This window comes from Furipterus horrens, unplaced genomic scaffold (genome assembly GCF_987537825.1).
Source record: "Furipterus horrens unplaced genomic scaffold, mFurHor1.1.pri manual_scaffold_4, whole genome shotgun sequence".
NCBI classification, from domain to species: Eukaryota; Metazoa; Chordata; class Mammalia; order Chiroptera; family Furipteridae; genus Furipterus; species Furipterus horrens.
Genome location: NW_028327174.1, coordinates 91,321,368 through 91,341,929, shown reverse-complemented (window position 1 = coordinate 91,341,929; position 20,562 = coordinate 91,321,368). Strand labels below are relative to the sequence as shown.

At 47.4% G+C, this 20,562-nt stretch overlaps 1 protein-coding gene across 1 annotated transcript; it reads right to left on the bottom strand.

The window, feature by feature from the left end:
• Window positions 1-13,663: 13,663 nt before the first annotated feature.
• CDX2 (caudal type homeobox 2) lies at window positions 13,664-19,966 on the bottom strand. Its single transcript, XM_090273762.1, has 3 exons — window positions 19,230-19,966; window positions 15,719-15,864; window positions 13,664-14,868 (listed from the first exon to the last, which is right to left on the bottom strand). Exons 1-3 carry the CDS (start codon window positions 19,768-19,770, stop codon window positions 14,629-14,631), a joined length of 927 nt encoding a protein of 308 aa, XP_090129888.1. The 5' UTR covers window positions 19,771-19,966; the 3' UTR covers window positions 13,664-14,628.
• Between the last annotated feature and the right edge of the window lie 596 nt (window positions 19,967-20,562).

Below are 20,562 nucleotides of genomic sequence, written 5' to 3'. Positions count from 1 at the left end.
TTTCTCTCTCTCTCCTCCCCTCTCTCTAAAAGCAAGAAACATGCTCAGACTGGTGTGGCTCAGTGGGTTGGGCATTGTTCCTGCAAACCGAGGAGTTACTGGTTCAATTCCTGATCAGGGCACATGCCTGGGTTGCTGGTTAGGTCCGTGGTTGGGGGTGAGTGAGAGGCAGCTGATGGATGTTTCTCTCACACATGATGTTTCCTTCCCTCTCTTTCTCCCTCCCTCCCTGTTTCTCTAAAAATAAAAAAATAAAATCTGTTTAAAAATAAAAATAAAAGCAATAAACATATTCTTGGGTGAGGATTTACACACACACACACACACACATAATGATATAGGAGGGGCCCCAAGGCCTGCTCATCCTGGCTAGGCACAGGCTTTGCACAGTGTCCTCTGAAGTTGGTTATGTAAACTTAAGTGAGCTGCAAATCCTCGTGATCAATGCAGCCACCAGCTGACCCCACAACTGCTTCCTGCTTACCTTAGTCCCACCCAACAATTTCTGGGCCTTTCTTCCTCATGATGAGAGTGAGAGAGTCTCCTTGCTGGACTGAGAAAGTAAATGACTATATTGAGGAAGCTCATAGGTCAGGGACTGTGGAGGGCCTCTAGGACACCACGGCAGCCTTCAGCCAACAACCAGCATATGGCAGGACCCTTGGCCATGAAGCCACAAGGAAGTCACCTCCACCAACCACCTGAGTGAGCCTGGAAGTAGATGTTTCCCCGTGGGGCCCTAGCCAGCACCTGGACTGCAGCCTGTGAGACCCAAGTAAAGGACCCAGCTAGGCTGTGCTCAAATTCCTAACCCAAACAGACTGCAAGATAACAAAGGTGTATTGTTTTAAACTGCTAAGTTAGTGGTAATTTATTATGCAACAATAGAAAATAAATTCAGCAGGTCACAATCCACTAGATGGATTTCATGACCCATTCATGAGTTGCAACCTACAAGCTGAAAAGCACAGACTTACTCAAATGAAAGCTACAAATACATTTGGAATCTGCAGGCATGTGGCCTTGTGACAACAACAAATCTCTCAAGTATATTTGTTACAGGAAATTGAATGCGCCTACCTAAAGAAGAGAACAAAAGTTGCACATAAGTATTCAAAACTATGATTACATTTTTTCCAGAAATAAAAGAATCAAATCTGCAAGTTTTGAAAAACATTATTATGTGAGGAAAAATGACGTAGAAAATTCATCATGGAGCCATACCTGTTAAAGTAATTAGACTTCAAAAATAAAGAAACAATAATTTGGGCATACACACACACACACAAAAATCAACTGTCTTAAAAGGAGTAAAATAATAAAACTTGACTCAGACTTCTAACCAGCCATGACAGAGCCTGCCAGATGTTCTATATCATTTTCTCTTCTTTCTGGCTGGGCACAAAGGATTTCTACATTTCCTAATACACTTTGCAGATAGGTGGGTCATTGTCTGGATCTGGCCAACAAATAAATTAGTGGGAGTGATGTTGCCCTTTGGGGCTTAGGCTTTTTTTTTTTAATTTCATTTATTTATTTTTATAGAAAGAGGGGAAAGGAGGAAGAAAAACATGGATGTATGAGAGAAACATTCATCGGTTGCCTCTCGCATGCACACAAACCAGGACTGAACCTGCAACCCAGGAATGTGCTCTGACTGGAAATTGAACTGGTAACCTTTTGCTTTGTGAGAGGACACCCAAACCAACTGAACCACGCTGGTCAAGGCTGAGGCCTAGGCTTTTAAAGAAGCAACTTTACCCTCTCCTTGCACTCTTTTCTGCCAGCTGAATACCAGATTTATACTATGAAAGAAGCCTAAATCACTGAATTACCATACTAAAGAGTGCTTCACTATCAACCAGAAATATCCCCTTCATAGTATTTCGTGAAAAGTAAATTTTTATTATATGTGGACCATAATATATTCTGGGGTCCATTTTTATAGGTGTGAGCATTAGTGCAACTAGAAGATAAACTGTGCTTATGAAGAGTTTGGGAGAAAGTATAACCCAAGAATTTTTCAGAAAACACAAGCTATATAGGAAAGATTATTTTTTTAAAAGAAACAATACACAAGAAAGTTTTCTATAAAATAAGATTACAGCCCTGGCTGGTGTGACTTAGTAGATTGAGTGTCAGCCTGCAAACTGAAAAGTTACAGGTTCAGTTCCCAGTCAGAGCCCATGCCTGGGTTGCAGGCAGGATCCCCAGTTGGGGGCCTGCAAGAGGCAGCCAATCTGCTATGTTTTTCTTTCTCTCTTTCTCCTTCCCTTCCCCTCTCTCTAAAAATAATAAATAAAATCTTTAAAAATAACAATAATAAAATAAAATAAAGATGACAGAGCTAATACCAAAGATGTTTTCCAGATCAGTAGGTGCTAGTGGTACAAGCGTTCATTTTTTAAAAAATCTCAGGTGGATGTTAGGAAAATTAGATATCCACATGCAAAACAATACAGTTGGACCCTTACCCTACATCATATACAAAAATTAACTGAAACTGGATCAAAGGCTTAACACTAAGCTAAAATATTAAATTCTTAAAAGAAAACATAGGGGGAAAGCTTCATGACATTAGATTTGGCAATGATTTCTTAAATATAACACCAAGAACACAAGCAACAAAAGAAAAAAATGGTAAGTTTACTACATTAAAATTAAAAACTCCTGTGTATCAAAGAACACAATGAACAAAGGGAAAAATCAACCTAGGGAATGGAAGAAAATATTGGAAATCATATTCTGATATGAAGTTATATACAAAGAACTCCTACAATTCAACAACAACAGAAAAGACAATCTGATTAATGACAGGAAAAGGACTTGAATAGACATTTTTTCCAGAAAAGATATGCAAACAACCAATAAGCACACACAAAAAAGATGCTCAACACCACTAATAATTGGGGAAATACAAATCAAAACCACAATGAGATACCACCTCAAACCCATTAAGATGGCTACCATAAAAAAAAAATTGAACACTGTGTTGACATGGATGTGGAGAAACTGGAAAGCTTGTGCACTATTCATGGAAATGTAAAATGGTACATCTGCTATAGAAAAGTCTGGTGATTCCTTAAAACATTAAACACAAAATTACCATATGATCCAACAAATCTATTTCTGGAGATTATACATATAAAAAACCCAAAAGAATTAAAAGCAGAGTCCTGAAGAGAAATTTTACACCCCTGTTTAAAGTAGCATTATTCACTATAGCCAAAAGCTGGAAGCAACCCAAGTGTCCTTCAATGGATGAATGGATGAATAAAATGTGGTATATGCATACAATGATACATTTATTCATCCTTAAAAAGGGAGGAAGTTCTGACATATGCCTCAGCATGGATGAAACTTGAGGAAATTACACTGAAAGAAATAAGCTAGCCACACACAACACAAATACTATATGATTTTTGTCTAGATGAGGTACCTAAAGTAGTTACACTTGAAGACAGAAAATGAAATGGTGGTGATTACCAGTAGTTGGGAGGAGGGAGAATGGAAATTGTTGTTTAATGCTTACAGATTTTTGATTTTGCAAGGTGAAAAATATTCTGGAGACTGATTGCACAACCATGTGAATGTTCTTAATAGTCCTGAACTGTACACTTAAAAATGGTTGAGATGCTTCCCTGGCTGATATGACTCAATGGATTGAGTGCCAACCTGCACTCTCAAAGGTCACCAGTTTGATTCCTGGTCAGGGCACATGTCTGGGTCACAGGACAGGTTCCCAGTCAGGGGTGCAGGCGAGGCAACCAATCAATGTATCTCTCTCACACATTGATGTTTCCCTCTCTCCCTCTCTTTCCCTTTTCTAAAAACAAATAAAGTATTTTTAAATGGTTAATAGGCTAAATTTATGTTATGTGTATTTTACCATAATTAAAAATAATTTTTTTAAAACTCAAAAATACATGGATAAAAAGAAAACATATGTAAAAAGAGGCTTCTGGCCAAGACGGAGGTGTAGGCACACGCTGTGTCTCCCTCCACAACTAAGAAGGACTACAACTACCTCCAAACTGGAGACTACCAGAAGTTCCAGAAAATAGAGCTTCATAAAAGTCCAACAAACAAAGATACAAAGAAGAAATACTCAACCAGACAGGTAAGAGGGACAGAGCCAGGATGGAGAGGACACGGTGTGGTAGAGGCGGCAGCGGCAGGCCAGCAGAAAGGGCCATCACATGTTTTAAAAAGTGGGAAGGGACACCTGGGGAGCCTTCCCAGCTCCTGACCAGACCATGCAGTTCATGGTCCCAGCGCCAGGGAAAATCAAGTCTAATTGCTTCTGACTGTGCAAACCAGTGGGGGTTGGGGTGGACTCTTTCAGCAGAGTCCACTTGTTTAGAGGGCCCACAAGGTCCTAGAACATCTGCAGACTCACCCACTCTGGGAACAACAGCCAGGGCAACAACTAGAAAGGCGCCAGTCCCATACAAGGTGGGAGAAGTGCCTGGAAAAGGGGCAAGTGCTGAGCAAGTAGCATTGTTCCCTCTCAGACCCCTCCCCCCTTCAGAGTGCCACAACGGGTAGCCCTGTGCTGAGGAATACCTAAGGCTCCACCCCTTACAACATCACAGGTGTGACAGCTCTACCTAAGACACAGAGGCAAACAAACACAGAAGCCTGTAAAGATGAAGAGACAGAGAAGTATGGCCCAAAAGAGGCAATGGATCAAGGTTCCAGTGGTAGAACTAAGCAATGAGAAGATAGCCAACCTAACAGACACAGAATTTAAAACACTGGTGATAAAAATGTGCACAGGCTTGAAAGATATACTTGAGTATGGCAAATGCATAAGGGAAAAAGTGAAGGCTATGCTAAGTGAAACGAAGGAAAATCCACAGAAAACCAATGGTGAAGGGAAGGAAACCAGGGTTCAAATCAATGGTTTGGAACATAAGGAAGAAAAAAACAGCCAGCCAGTACAGAATTAAGAAACAAGAATTGAAAAAAATGATGAGAGGCTTAGGAACCTCTGGGACAACTTTAAATGTGCCAACATCTGAACCATAGGGGTGCCAGAAGGAGAAGAGGAAGAGCAAGAAATTGAAAGCTTACGTGAAAAAATAATGGAGGAAAACTTCCCAAATTTGTGGAAGGAAATTGGCATACAAGTCCAGGAAGCACAGAGAGTCCCAAACAAGCTAGACCCAAAGAGAACCACACCAAGACACATCATAATTAAAATGCCAAAGTTTCAAGTAAAGAGAGAATCTTAAAGCAGCGAGAGAAAAGCAGAGAGTTACCTACAAAGGGGTGTGTATAAGACTCTCTGCTGATTTCTTAAAAGAAATTTTGCAGGCAAGAAGGGACTAGCAAGAAGTATGCAAGGTGATGAAAAGCAAGGACCTAGAACCAAGATTATTCTATCCAGCAAAGCTATCATTTAGAATGGAAGGGCAGGTGAAGAGCTTCCCAGACAAGGTAAAGGTAAATTTATATATATATATATATATATATATATATATATATATATATATATATGAAATATTAAATGGACTTACTTAAGAAGAAGAAGATCAAAACTATGAACACAAAAATGACAACAAACTCACAACTATCAACAACTGAATCAAAAAAGTAAAAACAAAATCCAACTAAGCAAACTAGAATATGAGCAGAATCATAGGTACAGCGGGGATCATTTGGAGAGTTATCAGCTGGGAGGAGGGAGGGGGAGAAAGAGGAAAATGGTGCAGGGATTAAGAAGCATAATTAGTAAGTACAAAATAGACAGGGGGAAGTTAAGAATAATATAGGAAAGGGTGAAGCCAAAGTACTTATATGCATGATCTATGGACATCAATTAAGGGAGTGGGATTGCTGGAGAGAAGGGGGGTACTTGGTGGGGGGGAGCAAAGGGAAAACAATTGGGACAATGTAACAGCATAATCAATAAAATATACTTTAAATAAGATATTTATATTTGTATCATTTATAATAGCAAACCACTGACAACTTGAATATTCATCATTAGGAAAGTAAAGAAATAGCCTCTCCCCACAGAATGTAAGCTCCCCAAGGACATGGAATTCTTATCTGTGATCTTAATACTTTTTTTCCTGGTTCCTAAACATAATAAACATTCAAAGAAACTTTTGCATAAATGAAGAAGTAAAATTCTGGTATATCCAAGTTTTGTAATATATGGTGCTCTTTAAAAAGAATCGGTTGGATTTATATGTAATAACCTGGGGAAGTGTCCATGATATATTATTAAGTGATAAAAGCAAGTCACAGAGCATGACTTTATTTTTTTGGTCCTATTGTTTAATGGAGAGAGAAAAAGAACAAGATTACATTAATATGTTTGTGTAAGCAGAAAAATATCTTGGAATGATATGAACAAGACATTAATATGGGAACCCAAAGGGGACTGGGATTACTAGAATGGAGAAATTATTAACTCATTTTCATTTCTCTGAATGGTTTAATTACGTTGGAAGGAATTGCAATTTCTTAATACAATTAAGATTTTTCTCAAAGTCCTCTATGGGAAAGACAGCGCGTTGGAATCCTTTACCCACGCTTTTGAAAGAAGTGTCCTTGACAGTTAGGTATTCTTTTTACAGTGTTGGTTTTATTCTATTGTGTTTGTCGAACACGTGGCACCGTTACAGTTAAATTTTGCTCCCTGCACCCTCCCATCTGCTTCTTCGTAGTTTGCTCCGCATGTTCCCTTCCTGCGGGTCCCTCTCCTGTCACCCTTTTACTCCTCCTGCCCCTTTATCTCAACTCTGCGCTTTCCAGCCAGAGCCGGTGGGCGGGCGCTGCTTCTGTGCCGCAGCTACTGTGGGCACGCTCGATCTTTGCCACTCGCTACCCTCAGTGACCTGGACATTTGCAAAGAACGGGCCCAAGGGTCCTTATTTCAGGAATGCACGCCAAAGTACACAGGAAGGAGGGCCTAGCTTGTAAGAGGTGGGGCCAGGAGCCGAAGGTGAAGTGTGGAAGAAGCACCTGCACAGCGCCTCCACCACTATTAATATTAACTTTTATTAAGACTTGGCCTTTCTGTCCCGGGGGCATCACAAAGCAGGAAGTCCAGGGCAATGGTGCAGGGAAGGGAACTGACAGGTCGAGAAAACCTGGGGTAAATTATTGAGCTGTTAGCAGAGATAAAGAAGGATTCCACCCCCTCCCCCACAAACCCCAAAGTGGGCGCTGGCTGGGGACCAGCCCTGGAACTGCCACTAATCATTTAAACCGGAAAGTTATCTGGAGGCTAATGAGAGGTAGACCACGTTGACGTTTCTCTGCCGAGATGAACGCGCGTGCGGCAGGACCCCTGAGACCGACCGGGCTCTAGGGAAGATGGCCTCTCCCCCAACGCCGCCTGGTAGCCGGCCGCCCCTTTCGGTGTCTGAGAGAAGTAGCTGGGGACGGAAGGACGACACCCCAGCCGCAGCCGAGGAAGGTGATCAGGTGGAAGTTCGTTCGCACCCGCAGTTTCAGCCGATGCTTTCTGCAGCCGACCCCGACCCCCGTTCTTGCGCTCGGCCGGGGGGACGAAGAAGCAGCCGTGGGGTCACGCTGGGAGCTGCTCCAGGCCGGCTGCCCCTGCTCAGCCCTCAGGCTCCAGGATCCGGCTCTTGAGGCCGCATCGCTGTCTAGGGACAGAGCCTTTTGCTGTGGAGCCCTGGCCCCTCCGCCCGCTCCCCCGGAGCAACAGCGCCGCCTGCCGGACATCTCTTGCGGGCTGGACCGCGGAGCCGGCCCAGACCGACCCGACACGGGCGGTGTGGCTGTGAGCTGTGCCGAGCGCACCTCCTCTCCAGTCCTCCCCCAAATCTAGTCCCTCCCGCCTGGCCGCTGCCCCGGTCGCTGTGCTGCCACGGGTGGGAGCCGCGCCAGGAGTTCCTCGCCGGGGCCCGCCTGCACCCACGGCCCGAGTTCTCCTCACCTTCCCCGCCCACAGCGAGGCGAGCCCTTTAAACATCCTAGGTCGTTTAACTATAATGACAAGATCAACTGCTGAATTACTGCTTCCAAAGAAAACGAAAGTGCCTGGGATCTCGAGTCGCCACCTCGGGGGACTCAGGCGGCGTCGGGCGCGCCAGCGTGGCGTCCCCAGGGCCTCTGGCCCACAGGCGCAGCTGCCCTCGCGGAGGCCCCACGGCTGGGACCCATGTTTGTACCCACGCCGCGCTCCCACACCCGGTAATCGCCGGCAAGTCCCAGATCGCAGTCAAGATGGGGCACGAGCGGGCTTGCAGCCGGACGCCTGCTGAGAGCTGGAGAGTTGGTGGTGCTTTGGCGATGGGCTCTGGTAGCCTTCGGGAGAATCCAGGATCCTGAAGCCATGTGACTTGTCCGTCCAGACCGTAGGGGACGAAGGAAGCCGCTGCCATTTGAGCTCAGTCTTCCCTAAAGGCTGAGTCACACGCAAATGTCTTTTTTAATTGATTGATTGATTGATTATATAGAGAGAGAAACATCAATTTGTCGTTCCACATATTTATGCATTCCATTCATTTGTTGATTCTTGTATGTGCCCTGACTAGAGACTGAACAGCAACCTACGCTTTCCGGGCTATCCCTGAGGACACTCTAACCAACTGAGCTACCCGCCAGGGGATGTGCTCAGATGTCTAGATGCCAGGCCCAATGCTTCTCCCACGCCTGTATTAGACAACTGGCTTTTGGGGGCATGAACAAAGTTTTCTTTCATTTTTTTTCTGTCTAAAACATTCAAAGATTCAAATCCAGACAGCAGTTTCTCTGAGGCAGAGTCGGGAGGTATAAATAAGTGAAAAGTTTCTGCTAAGGAAACAGCTTGCTGCTTCTCTGCTTTGCCTGGCTTTAGATTAGCAAAAGCTTATTCAGTACTACCAAGTCCATTGTAAAACTGTACTTACTGAACAGCTGCAGATGGTATGGTCACTGGTCATTTAGTTCATTTGGTCATTTGGCTTTTTAGCTCTCAGTTCTGGCCAAGTATCCACCCAAGAGGAGCAGTCCTAACACTGGATGTACATTTCAAGACTCTAACCCTAGATATGAGAAATAAATGCTGATTGTTGATTTTCTTTGGACTTAAGATCATGGCCAAGAACTGTATCTGAACAGTGTTTAATGTGTATAACAATATGTCACTAACAGATATCTAAAAATAGAAAGGTTGTTATATGAAATTCATAGGTATGAAAATTATAACACAAAAAAATAAAAATAATTAGAGGAATTTGGATGTCTGAAGTTTACATTATTTTCAATAAAGTGGCATGAAGGGAAACATTGATCTGTTGCCTTTCACATGCCCCTGACCAGAACTGAGTGACCTTTTGGTTGTCAGGAACAGCACCCGACTCACTGAGCCACTCTAGTCAGAGTTGGCTGCACTCTTCTTTATTGCTGTTTATCGGATAATGGTCTCTGGTTCTTGGTTAATTATGTCTTTCTTCTGTTTGTTTCTAGCAATGCACATACGAAAATGGGGGGAGGGACTGCAAATAGAATCTAGTTATGCTGAGTTTTGTTTTGGTTGTTTTTAATACATTAGGTACATGACGTTCAAGAACAATACACTGTGTCTTTTGTGAGTAGAAGACAGAGCCTGCCCAGGTCATTTTTAACAACTTTTAATCTGTGGTTTAGGTACATAATCTCTGTTGCTGATTCTACTAATCAAGAATAAATCAAAATTATTTAAGTTCCACACAAGTCATTGTATGTTTGTACTTAAGCTTTCACATTGTTTTTCATTGTTTGCTTTCCTGAGATTGGAGAGGAATTTATCAACTGCTTGTATACGTAAAACCTATTATTGTCATACTGCGGATACCAAGTGTTATGATAGCAGACTGTCAATCCTGGAAGTTCTGAGATAACACATAAACGATTAGAAAAGAATTCCTTTCCTAGAAATTAAAACACAAGTATTAAAATGTAGGAATGCCTGGTTTCGTATCAATAAAATACTGGACATATAAACCCAATACATGATCTTAATATTATTTTTAAGTAAATGTGAGTATGTGAAAGAACAGTTTGCTTATTATGTGATCTCGGGGAACACTTCTTCATGAATCAAAACTGGGTGCGTTCCACTTTATGGAATAGACCTCTAGCAGAGAATCGCCAGGATCTAGAAGAAAGAACACACTGGTTGCTTAACTTCGGGACACTGGCAAGTTAGTTGATATTACCTATATTCACTGAGATTAATGACAAGTTTCAATTTGGAAAAGCTGTTGTTAAAACAAATGTAATCTTTGGGTACTAGAGACATAGTATCCAAAAGGTTTCCTATGCAATTGCCCCCAGCTTCTCTAAACTGATTCTGATTCTTCAAAGTAAATATTGGTATAATCTCTGTAACTGAGAGATACTACTTTCCTTGTTTGGAATTTGAAAGGTTTTTATTCCCCCCTTTATCCAATTTCATGACCTTCAAATAAGTAATGATATAAGATATAGTCTCTCTGATTTGTAGCTAAGTAAATTTAGAAATTGTTTGGCCCAGTATCACTCAGTTCATCCTACAGTTATCAATGAAACCAGCTGGATTTCCTAAATCATAGTCATTGTTTTGAATAAGAAGAGTAGAGAAGAAAGAAAAAAGGCAAAGGAATAAATGAATAAATGTAAGAGTTATGGAGGTTGAAAGTTTATATGCTCTAAAAGTGATTTAAGAAAATAATTAAATTTTAACTTAAATTAAATACTTAAAATAACAAAATAAATTTTAAAAGTGCAGAATTGATTTTGAGATGCTGGGAAGGAAATTATTTCAAAATAAAGAAACTTTTTAAAATGCCCTGATCGATTATAAAGAGATTCCCAACTACATCTTCAACTAATCTGTCTTCTAAGTAAAACTATAAATGGGGACATATCTTCTGGTAGATGAAAGAGCAAGTAGGCTATGCAAATCAGTAATCATCTCCACATCTGGAATGTTAGTGCTTTGCCACTTGAGATTTTATGTAGACTCTGACACTGTGGAAACAAGAGACAACAGACTTGAGGCTATTTTGAAGTAAGCAAACCTGAATGCATGAGAAACAATTCTAGGAAGGGGTTAATCTGTTGTGATTGGAGACAATATCTTTGCTCAGAGTTTCTTTGTAAGGACCCTTGAGCACTTTGCAGAGAAGATAGCTCATGATAAAAAGAAGCAGCAGCTCCTGTAATTATAGAGATCTAATCATAAGTGTATTCTTACATTATTACCTCATTTGGTCTCCATACTACAAATGCGGAAGTGGTGGCTCAGAGCTTGTGATCTCCCCAAGGTCATTAAACCTGTAACTAGCAGCCGGTCTCTAAAACCACGTGAAAACAATTCCCCTAAAAAAATAAACAATCTTGTCTTAAGATTCTGCAACTGAGATTTCTTAAATTTCAGCCTTCTTTTACTTCTTCCTGAGTAGTTGTGAGTAAAAGCGAGAATATTGCTGTTTATATATTTAGATTTCTATTTAAGACTTCCTTTCTTAACTAGTATAAGTGTCTTACCTAGATATTATTAAAAAGAAGTGAAAATCATTGAAGCTTTTACTGCTTTCATCAGCAGTAAACCTTGTTAACTTTAGTGGATGAATATTGCAAAGCCACGGACTGTTCACAGGAGAAAAATAAAAGGCTGATTTCTCTCCATATATACCTTTTTTTTTTTTTTACATGAGTTCCACAATGCTGGTACTACAGCTTCCCCTTGTTTATCCTAAGTTCTCAGTCGTTCCATATATTAGTATCATACTCAAACTACTGTAACTTTTTAAGGAAACATCTTGTGCAAAAAGACCCTTTAGAATGGTGTGTATTTCCCTTCCGCCAAATTCGTCTTTCTTAAACATTGAACAGATCCAAGTATCTCCTGTTCCTGCCTTAGTTGAACTTTGTTTTCAACAGGCCCGTGGCCAGAGTGGGGAAATCTTGCCCGGCCCAAGTTTGGGAGTTGTTGGGGTGGGAAAGGCACTGGAGCTGGCACTTTCCAGCTCGGTCAGAACCAGGTCCCTTTCCGGGTTGGTTCAGGGGCACGAGGAGCTCGGGACCCGGGACCCGGCCCCAGCTCTTCCCAGAGTGCGTGCGCCCTCTGGCGACCCGATCCAGGAATAAGGTATCTGAGAACTGAAGGATTACGGGGTCCTCCACCCCGGCCCAGCGCTAGGGGCGCCCGCACCAGGAAGTCACCCTGCCAAATTTAAGTCCGGGAGCCCCGCCACCGACTTCGCTAAGTCTCCCCAAGATGCTTTGCCCACTCGCTCCACGTTCCCCTGTTCCGGGCTCGCTACAGAGAAGCTGTCCTGGTGTCGGAGCGCGGCGGCCCCACTTTGCTGGCGCGGGCCCGTATGTCTTGCCTTTTCCGTGGCCTGAAAGACTGGCGGGGGGCTGGCGGCCCGAGCCGGGTCCTGCCATTTTAGAGCAGCTGAGCGCCCCCTCCTTGCCCAAAAGCGCCCAGCGCAGCGGACCTGTGGCCAGCTTCAGAGCCGGGGACCAGGTTGAGAAAAGGAAGAGCTTGTAATCGCTTGCCGCGGGACAATGCCGACTTTTGAACCTCTAACCACTAAGCAAACAACCCTTGGGCTCTTGCTCCACTGTCCAAACAGGATTTATTGACAGGTGTTTCACAGCAACGCATAGCAACTGTGGCGGCGGCGGGGGGGGGGGGCGTGAGGGCGCTGCCCCCGTGGGCTTTGGGCTCCCATGGCAGCGCCTGGGCACCCCCCTACTCAGCCGACCCCAACCCGGCTTCTCCCGTGGATGGGGCGGCCCGGCGCTGTCCCTCAAATTCAGAGACCCAGCCACCGGAGCACCTTTAACAACCCCGGAGCGGAATGTGCCACCCGGAAAGTCCGTGGAATTAGGGAGATGCTGAAGGGGGGGGGGGTTATGTCTCGCAGCTCTGCTCGTCCTCCCCAGCCCTCGGGGCACCTCTTCCCTCTGTTAAGGCGTTGAGTAGGGCTCGAAGGACTTGTGGGAATACTGAAACCGAAGGCGAAGCTGCCCAGGGTGCCCAGCTCAGCGGCTTCCAGGACCAGGAACCTCAAGGACAGCAGCCAGGTCCCCAGCGAATCAGCGGGAAAACAAGCAACCATCACTGAAATGATCTTCTTATACTGGTTCTTGAATTCTTGTTTATGGGGGTAGGTGGGATGAGGAGGTGGGATAAGGAAACAGCGTGGGACAGGACAAGAGGTGGAGGCAGAAAGGGCTTACATCAATGCCCAGTCATTAACAGGAGACCATATTCATGAAAATATTCCTTGGGAAATCAGAAAATAAAATAATTTTACTCAGTCTTCATGTTTAGCTGGATTGTGGGGCATTCTTAAGAAGAAGGGAATCACTGGTCCAAGGGAACATTAGCAATTGCCTTGGTGTGAATTTGATGAGATGCTATGAGGGGCTCTCTGAAACCCAGCCCCCAAAACCCATCGCAGCTGGGGAGCAGCAGTCCATTCTGATGAGCATTTTGCCCACAGGCACATCCAAGAGAACCACACATTTCACAATCCAAGGCTGGGCTCAAGCTTGGGGGCAGGGAAGGTCTCAGAACCTGCTTTTATTGGCTTCTGATGCTCTGGGGTAAAATGAGGTTGTCCAGATAACCTTCTCCATCCCCACCCTGATTCGCTAATTCTCTTTGGCAAGTAGAGATTTTCCTTTCTTAAAAAAATAAATAATTCTGGACAAGATCTGAAGACAATAAATACAGAATTTGTAATATGGAAAGCTCATTTATCTTTTTTTTCTTTAGAAAAAAAATTCAACTGTGTTCAAGTACCCCCACTTCCCTTCACCATATCACTTCTCTTTCCATGGATCCAGAAGGCTTTTTAAAGACTGGCTAGGATGTTACACAGACCAACAACCCAAACAGCAGCAACAACTCCCCTTCTTCATCAGCCCTGAGATTGTGAAAATGACAGGAAGTCCAGGTCGGCTCTGGCATTTATAGCACTGACATACATTCAGCCCAGAGAAGCTCTGGTGACAGACTTTCTAAACAAGGTCCAGTCCTGGGCCCCCTTGTCAGGCCTAGAGTCCAAAACAACCCCTCACACCATCCACTGCATGTACACCAGCCAAGCCTTTTCTGATCTGGTGGTGGGGGGTGGGGGAAGAAGAAAGACAAAGACCTGGGGATTCTGCAGTCTTTGGTCCATCTAGGTTTCTATCGTAGCTGTCTCTAACTTCTGCAGTTTAAATCTTGCCTGCCCCTGAGGCCGGAGGGCCCAGCTGGTTCTTGGGTGGCAGTGAGTAGGTGATAGCCATCTTGGCTCTAATCACTGGCATTCCCCTGAGTCCCTCTCTCCTTTCAGCTCCAACCAGAGATGCATCCTGCAGATTTTGGAGGTAAAGAGCTGGGGAGGAGGGGGCTGTTTAGCCAGTACTGCTTTTCCCAGTGGTCATCATTTCCTGTCTCCTCCCTGGCAGTCAGACCCAAAAAAAGTCAAAATCTGGGACAATGTCTTCCTTGAGGCCCCCCAACCCCACTTGTCTTTACTCCGGGCCCCCATTATTCTTCTGAGAGCTGGATGAGTTGGTGTACGGTGTATGCTGGTAGGTGGGAGGGGAGGGCTCCCTCCTGAGGATTTGAGTGGAGTCCATGCTCCTCATGGGTCAGCCTGGAATTGCTCTGCTGCTGCAGGCTATGGTAGGTCACTGGGTGACAGTGGCGTTCAACACCCCTCCAGTTGGCCCCAGAACCCCAGGGACAGAGCCTGGCACAGAGCCTTGCAGGGTAGACACAGGACTAAGGGGTTCCGGGACACTTCTCAGAGGACCTGGCTGTGGCTGGGGAGGCTGGGCTGCAGGCTGCGGAGGCTGCTGCTGCTGCTGCAGTTTCTTCTTGTTGATTTTCCTTTCCTTCGCTCTGCGGTTCTGAAACCAAATTTTAACCTGGAAACGGACAGGTGGAGAAAACAGAAGGCGGTGAAGAAGAGGATGTGGGTAGGGGGTGGGGAACAGTATCAGCACTAGCATTCATATCTTCCTTTCCAACTAAAGAAGTCACTCTCTTAAGCAAAGATCCCCAAACCCTCTCTCAGACTTTCATGGGCTATCTCCATAACAGCACACCCTGGAGCCCCTCTCAAGCCCAATTCAGTGACTTGAGAGAAGAGCCTCCCCCCACTCACCTTGTTCCCGAGGTTTCTTTCCAAAGCAACCTTTATCTGTGACTTTACTGGAAAAGTTCAGAGTCTCAAAACCGAGGAAAACAGAAACTACAAGGCCCTTTCTGTATCAAGCATGAGGAAGCCAGGGCTGAATGGACTTCAGATGACAACCTTTGGCCTTTCAAAACTAAACTAAAAAGTATTATTCCTCACCTTGGGACAGAGAATGAGATTTAATGTGGGCTTCCTGGCTGTGAATTTGGCCTCCCCCCCCCCCAGACTCTATAGAGAGTTCATGAGCCAAGCCTCACCCCCTCTAGATTTGATGGGCAGGGATTGGGGTCTTTTAAATTTTTTTCCAGGTGACGTGACCCAAATAGAATTCTGTATTAAACCAATGCTATTTTTCTTACATCACCCAGACCCCTCAAAATAGAAAATGAATATTCAACATCATCAAAACAGACAACTACAGGTGGAAGAAGCGTAGCCCCCCCCCCTTTTTTAAGCATTCGGAAGGAAAATGTTCACCATCCTGTTGCTTTAATCTGCAGCCTGGCTTCTAATTCTCCCCACAGGACTCCCCAACCCCAGGCCCTGACCAGGTGGGGAGGGAGAATGGCAGTTCCCACCTGCCTCTCGGAGAGCCCAAGGGTGGCAGCCAGCTCGGCTTTCCTCCGAATGGTGATGTAGCGACTGTAGTGAAACTCCTTCTCCAGCTCTAGCCGCTGGTGATCCGTGTACACCACCCGGTATTTGTCTTTCGTCCTGGTTTTCACTGGAGGAAGAAGTCAGAGCTGAGAACTACAAGGCAACACATCAGTCATGGGTAATGACAAACCTCCCTAACCCAAGGGCCATTTCTCTTCCTCCACCGCCCTAGGGGGCCAGGGTTTGGCTGGTTCCTGCCAGTTTGACAGGACTGCCCCCACCAGAGGACCCTGGGGGGAGGGTGTGAGGCTCTCGGGGACAGTAAACTAACCTTGGGGTTAAGTGGTTTTTAAAAATTAAGAAAAACTAACACTTCTACACACGGAAGAAAGCAGAACCCAACTACCGTTTTGGTGAACCAAATATAGTACTGGAGCCGGCTAGGGGAAGAGAACAGGATAAGGAATCAAGTCCTGGGAATATTCAGATTTTCAGGCCCACCAGAAATGAAAACCCACTTAAAAACATGGATATGTATTGGTAGTGGTGGAGGGGTGTAGGCTACTTTTTGTTTGCTTTATTAGAAGTGGAAAGGAGGGTGCAGGCATTGACAGATTCCCTCAAGTCACCAGAATCACCCTCCCTCCAGAACCCTAAGCCCCTCTTCAGAAATTCTGAGCTGAGGTCTGGCCGTCAGAAAGCCCCACCCGCTGGGAACATTGTATATACCAGGTGGAACCTGGTTTGGCATTTCCCACTCTCTTCTTTAAAACCCCCATTTATTTCTGCCTCAAACCCTGCAGAGCTATCCTGACCAGAGACCTATATTCACTGGATTGAGTCAACATATTAAACCTCGAATTGATTGTTTTACTGAAGGGTCTTGACAAATGATGCCGCCTCAGTTGGAGCAGACCGGAGCCTGGCGTCTCCACAGCGTCTGTCCTGGGTCGACCCTCCGCAGAGCCCTGGCCAGGCCACGGTCTTCTGGCCGCAGAACTGATTCAGTCGCCCAGTGCCCAGTCCGACAGAAAGATCTAAGGAGCTGCTCGGAGGTGTTTAATGCCCCGCAGGCCGACTTTGTTCAGGTAAAACCCTTTGCAAACCACAACAAAAGCGCCCTGGGAAGATACAGGCTGGATCAGAGGAAGATCCCCCAAGCCGCTGAAAAGGGAACACAGTCACAAACAATGCCGGACAAGGCGATCTTATCAAAGAAAAGCCCTTTCAATGCCTTAATAACAACGGCATTCTGTTTGAATTACCACTACTGAGCAAATGGCGGCCCCGGCTTTCATCCCCCTCCCCGCCAAGCACATTAACATAAACACCGCCCGGCAGGCGCATTTGAATGGGCGCTGCGACCCCGACCCCGCGCCAGCAAAGAAAGTGAAGGGAACTAACACGTCCCGAGGGCCTTCCAAGCGATGGGCGCGTTCCCACGCGATACCGCCTCACAGATTACCACTCGTGGCTACCAGTGGTAGTCGCCCCCTTTTACAGATGAGGAAACTGAGAATCAGACCAGGTCAGGCAGATAGTAAAGGTGCAGCTGGCACCTCTCTTCCTGAGTAGTCAGATGGGAAAGGAAGGCGTGGAAAGCCCACCTCCAGGGCAGAGGAGCGGGGAGCAAAGGAGTCGTCAGAGCCCAGTTCCCCAATAGAGACACTCATCTTGGGGTGCTCGGGAGCCGCTCTTGCTTGGATGCTGAATACCCGAGACAAGACAGGAAACTCGGTGACCAGGACCCTTTGCATTCTGCAGCCCGCGTCTAAGGGCGCTGCAGGCGGCCGCACCCCCTGGGAACCAAGGAAGGGGCTGGAAGAGTGGGGAGATGAGAGGGACTTGCCAGAATTCATTATTGACTGCGAAAGTCACCACCCTCTTTCCGGGCCCTAAAAGAGACAATGGCAGGGCTGGGAAGGTGTATATCAAAGCGGGCCGGGCCGAGTACCACCCCCACGCCCCTTGACAGATGATGCTCCGCAGAGGAGCCGGGCTCCAGCCCGCGGGCCACGGCCTCCCCACATTAACATCATAAGGGCGCCCGGCGCCGACTGCGGCCTTGCCACCTCGGCGCGGGACTTCACAGCGAACTCTCATCTGCTGACCTCGAGGCCTGGGCTTCCGCGGCTCCCCTCCCTCTCCCTCTGCTCTGCGCTCTCCTGGGACGCGCCAAAGGTGCCCCTTGGGCCGTCGGGTCCCCGCCAGTTGCGCCCCTTGCAGGCTCTGTAAAGGAACCCTTTTTGGGGCTCGCGCTCTATTCCGACCAGGGTGCCTCCTCTAGGGAAAGGGACCAAACAGAGATTGCGAGGCTGGCCCCGTGACCTTCCCACAGGAACAATCCCGGCTTGTGCCCAATGACACAGAAACCGATGCCCAGAGACAGCCTCCAACAGCTGCTCTGATTTATACGTCTGTAATTAGCTATAAAACTCTTCGAAGTGACCATAACCTGCTTGCAGCTAGGCTGGGCCAGAAAAGAGGGAAGAGGAGAAAAACGGAAGTGCAGAGGGCTGGGAAGACTTCAAGGAGTAAAAAGGGGACGCCCAAAAGGACTCTCCACAACACCTATTCGCACCTCCCACTTTGACCCACATCCCTACACCTGAGGAGGCAGACCCTAAACCAATGAGCCCCACAGTCTGGCAAACCTAGGATCTTTGCAGGAAATCTCCTGAGCAAGCGTCTTGACCGTGGGCGTACGCGAGCGTTTGCACACACTTACACCCTCACACACGCCTAGACCCTTGATTGGGACGGAACAAACAATCCCTGTCTACAGCAGCAGCTTAATCCGCACCAAGGTTTCCTCTCCTCTGCGACTTCTTACCCTCCAGCTTCAGATTTAAATTACCCCGTCGTACCCCAAAAGTTCAAAGAGCGGGGAGTGCCCCCTTCACCTGAGCTCCTGTGGCGACATCTCCTTTTCAGACATAGCACTTCTGCCCAGTCTCCCAACCTGCTGTAGCTCCGACCCCTTGATTTGACTCAAATGGCTAGACCTGGACCCACGCGCCGCCCTTCTGGTCCCCCAGGCCACCTCTCTTCCCGCGTACGTAGTCAGATGAGGAAAGAGGGCGTGGAGAGATAGGGTCGAGAGCCCGGCCGGTAGAGTTCGAGGCTCCCTCTTCCCGGTGGCTGGAAGCGGCGCACCGAGCGGGAGCGAAAGCAGCAAGTGGGGAGGACAACGATCGATCCACTCGGTACAGCAGTGCTTCACCTCTGCCCTAAACTGAGCGGGAGGTGTAAGATCAGAATATTCATCCCCGAACCCCAAACCCCGCCAGCCTAGGCGCTGGAGCTAGAGCAGGCACGAGGGCCCGAGCTTTTTGACGTTGTCTCCCCGACCCACCCCCGCCCCCTCTCCTGTCGCGGATACCCCAACAGCCCCGGACACCCGGGTGCACACGGGATGCGCGGCCGGTCCAGCAGCCGGCTCCAGGTCCGCGCCTCCCAGGGCGCGCTCCCGCGGAGCGCGCCGCCGCTTACCTTGGCTTCCAAGGGACTGCTGAGCCGGCTTCCGCATCCACTCGCACAGGTTCCGCCGCTGGCCACCGGGGGACAGCTGCTCCGCGGCAGTGGTGGCGGCAGCCCCGGGAGGGCCGGGGTTGAGAGACTGCAGCAATCCCGAGGCACAGGAAGGCGCAGCCGGAGGGTGGTGTGGGTGGTGGTGCGGGTGGTGGTGCGGGTGGTAGTCGGCCGCGCTGCCGTAACCCATGGCGGCGGCCGGCGAGCCCCCGTTGAGGCCGTGCGCTACGGCGTTGGCCGTTACTGCGGCGCCACCCGGCGCGTAACCGTTCCAGTCGTCCCGGAGCGGGGCGCCGTAGGCTGCGGGCCAGGATGGCCCGGGGGACTGAGCATTGTCCAAGTTCGCGGCGGCCGCAGCTGCGGCCGCCACATGATAGCCTCCGTAGTCCGGGTACTGCGGGGGGCTGACGAAGTTCTGCGGGGTCAGGTTGAGGCCGCCAGAGTGGCGCACGGAGCTGGGGTACATGCTCACGTCCTTGTCCAGGAGGTAGCTCACGTACATGGTGGCGAGGGCCCGACAGCCAGCCTCACCATGCTGCCTGGGGACAGACGCTGGGAACTGCCGCGGGGCTCCAAAGGAAAAGGTCTCGGGGACGCGAGGAGTCGTGGGTGGCTCCGTCCCAGACCGCGGTGCTCCGCTGGCTCCTCGCGAAGCTTCTGCCTCTAAGGCAGTCCCTCCCACTGGCCTGTCTCCTCCCTCCCTCCCTAACACCCTCCCTTCCTTTCTTCCTTCTTTCCTCCCACCTCCTTCCCAGTAACAGCAGAGGCAGGGAAGACCTGCCACAAGCTGAAGTACAGAGCCGGGAGCCCCGGGCCGCAGCCTTGTGTGATTAACAAGTGTTTACAGGACTTTACTAGTGGGCACACAGACACCAATAGCTGGAGACGTCTAGGCGCAGCGAGCACCTCGCGCGCAACCCCCCGAAACGTCATTTGCATTTTAAAAGATAAGCGGGGGAGGGAGCGAGCGAGAAGGCAGCGACTCGATCACAGCTATATATTCAAACATTTATTGTTAAGAGCTTCCTCCTTCCAACATGGTGTACTTTAACCTCCAGTTTCAAAGAATGAAATAAAGAAACTCACAAAAGACAGGGGAAGAGTTATCTTGGTGGGAATCTGCACTGGAGGACTAACGAGTTGTGTTTATGCATTTGCAGAAAAGGTGGGAAGGGGGGCGTCAAGAAGCTCCTTCTACTCCAAGAGAAAAGAAAAGAGAAGATATTGCTTTGATGACAACGTTTCTAACCAACCCAGGACATGAGGAGCTGAGCCAGAAGGGATGCTCGGGTTT

What these genes read in the sequence shown, in the direction of transcription:
- CDX2 (XM_090273762.1), bottom strand. Translation starts at nt 19,770, where the DNA reads ATGTACGTGAGCTACCTCCTGGACAAGGACGTGAGCATGTACCCCAGC. An exon ending in GCAGTCCCTTGGAAGCCAAG is followed by an intron (nt 15,865 to 19,229) that starts GTAAGCGGCGGC and finishes TTCTTCCTCCAG; the next exon opens with TGAAAACCAGGACGAAAGAC. An exon ending in TTGGGCTCTCCGAGAGGCAG is followed by an intron (nt 14,869 to 15,718) that starts GTGGGAACTGCC and finishes GTCCGTTTCCAG; the next exon opens with GTTAAAATTTGGTTTCAGAA.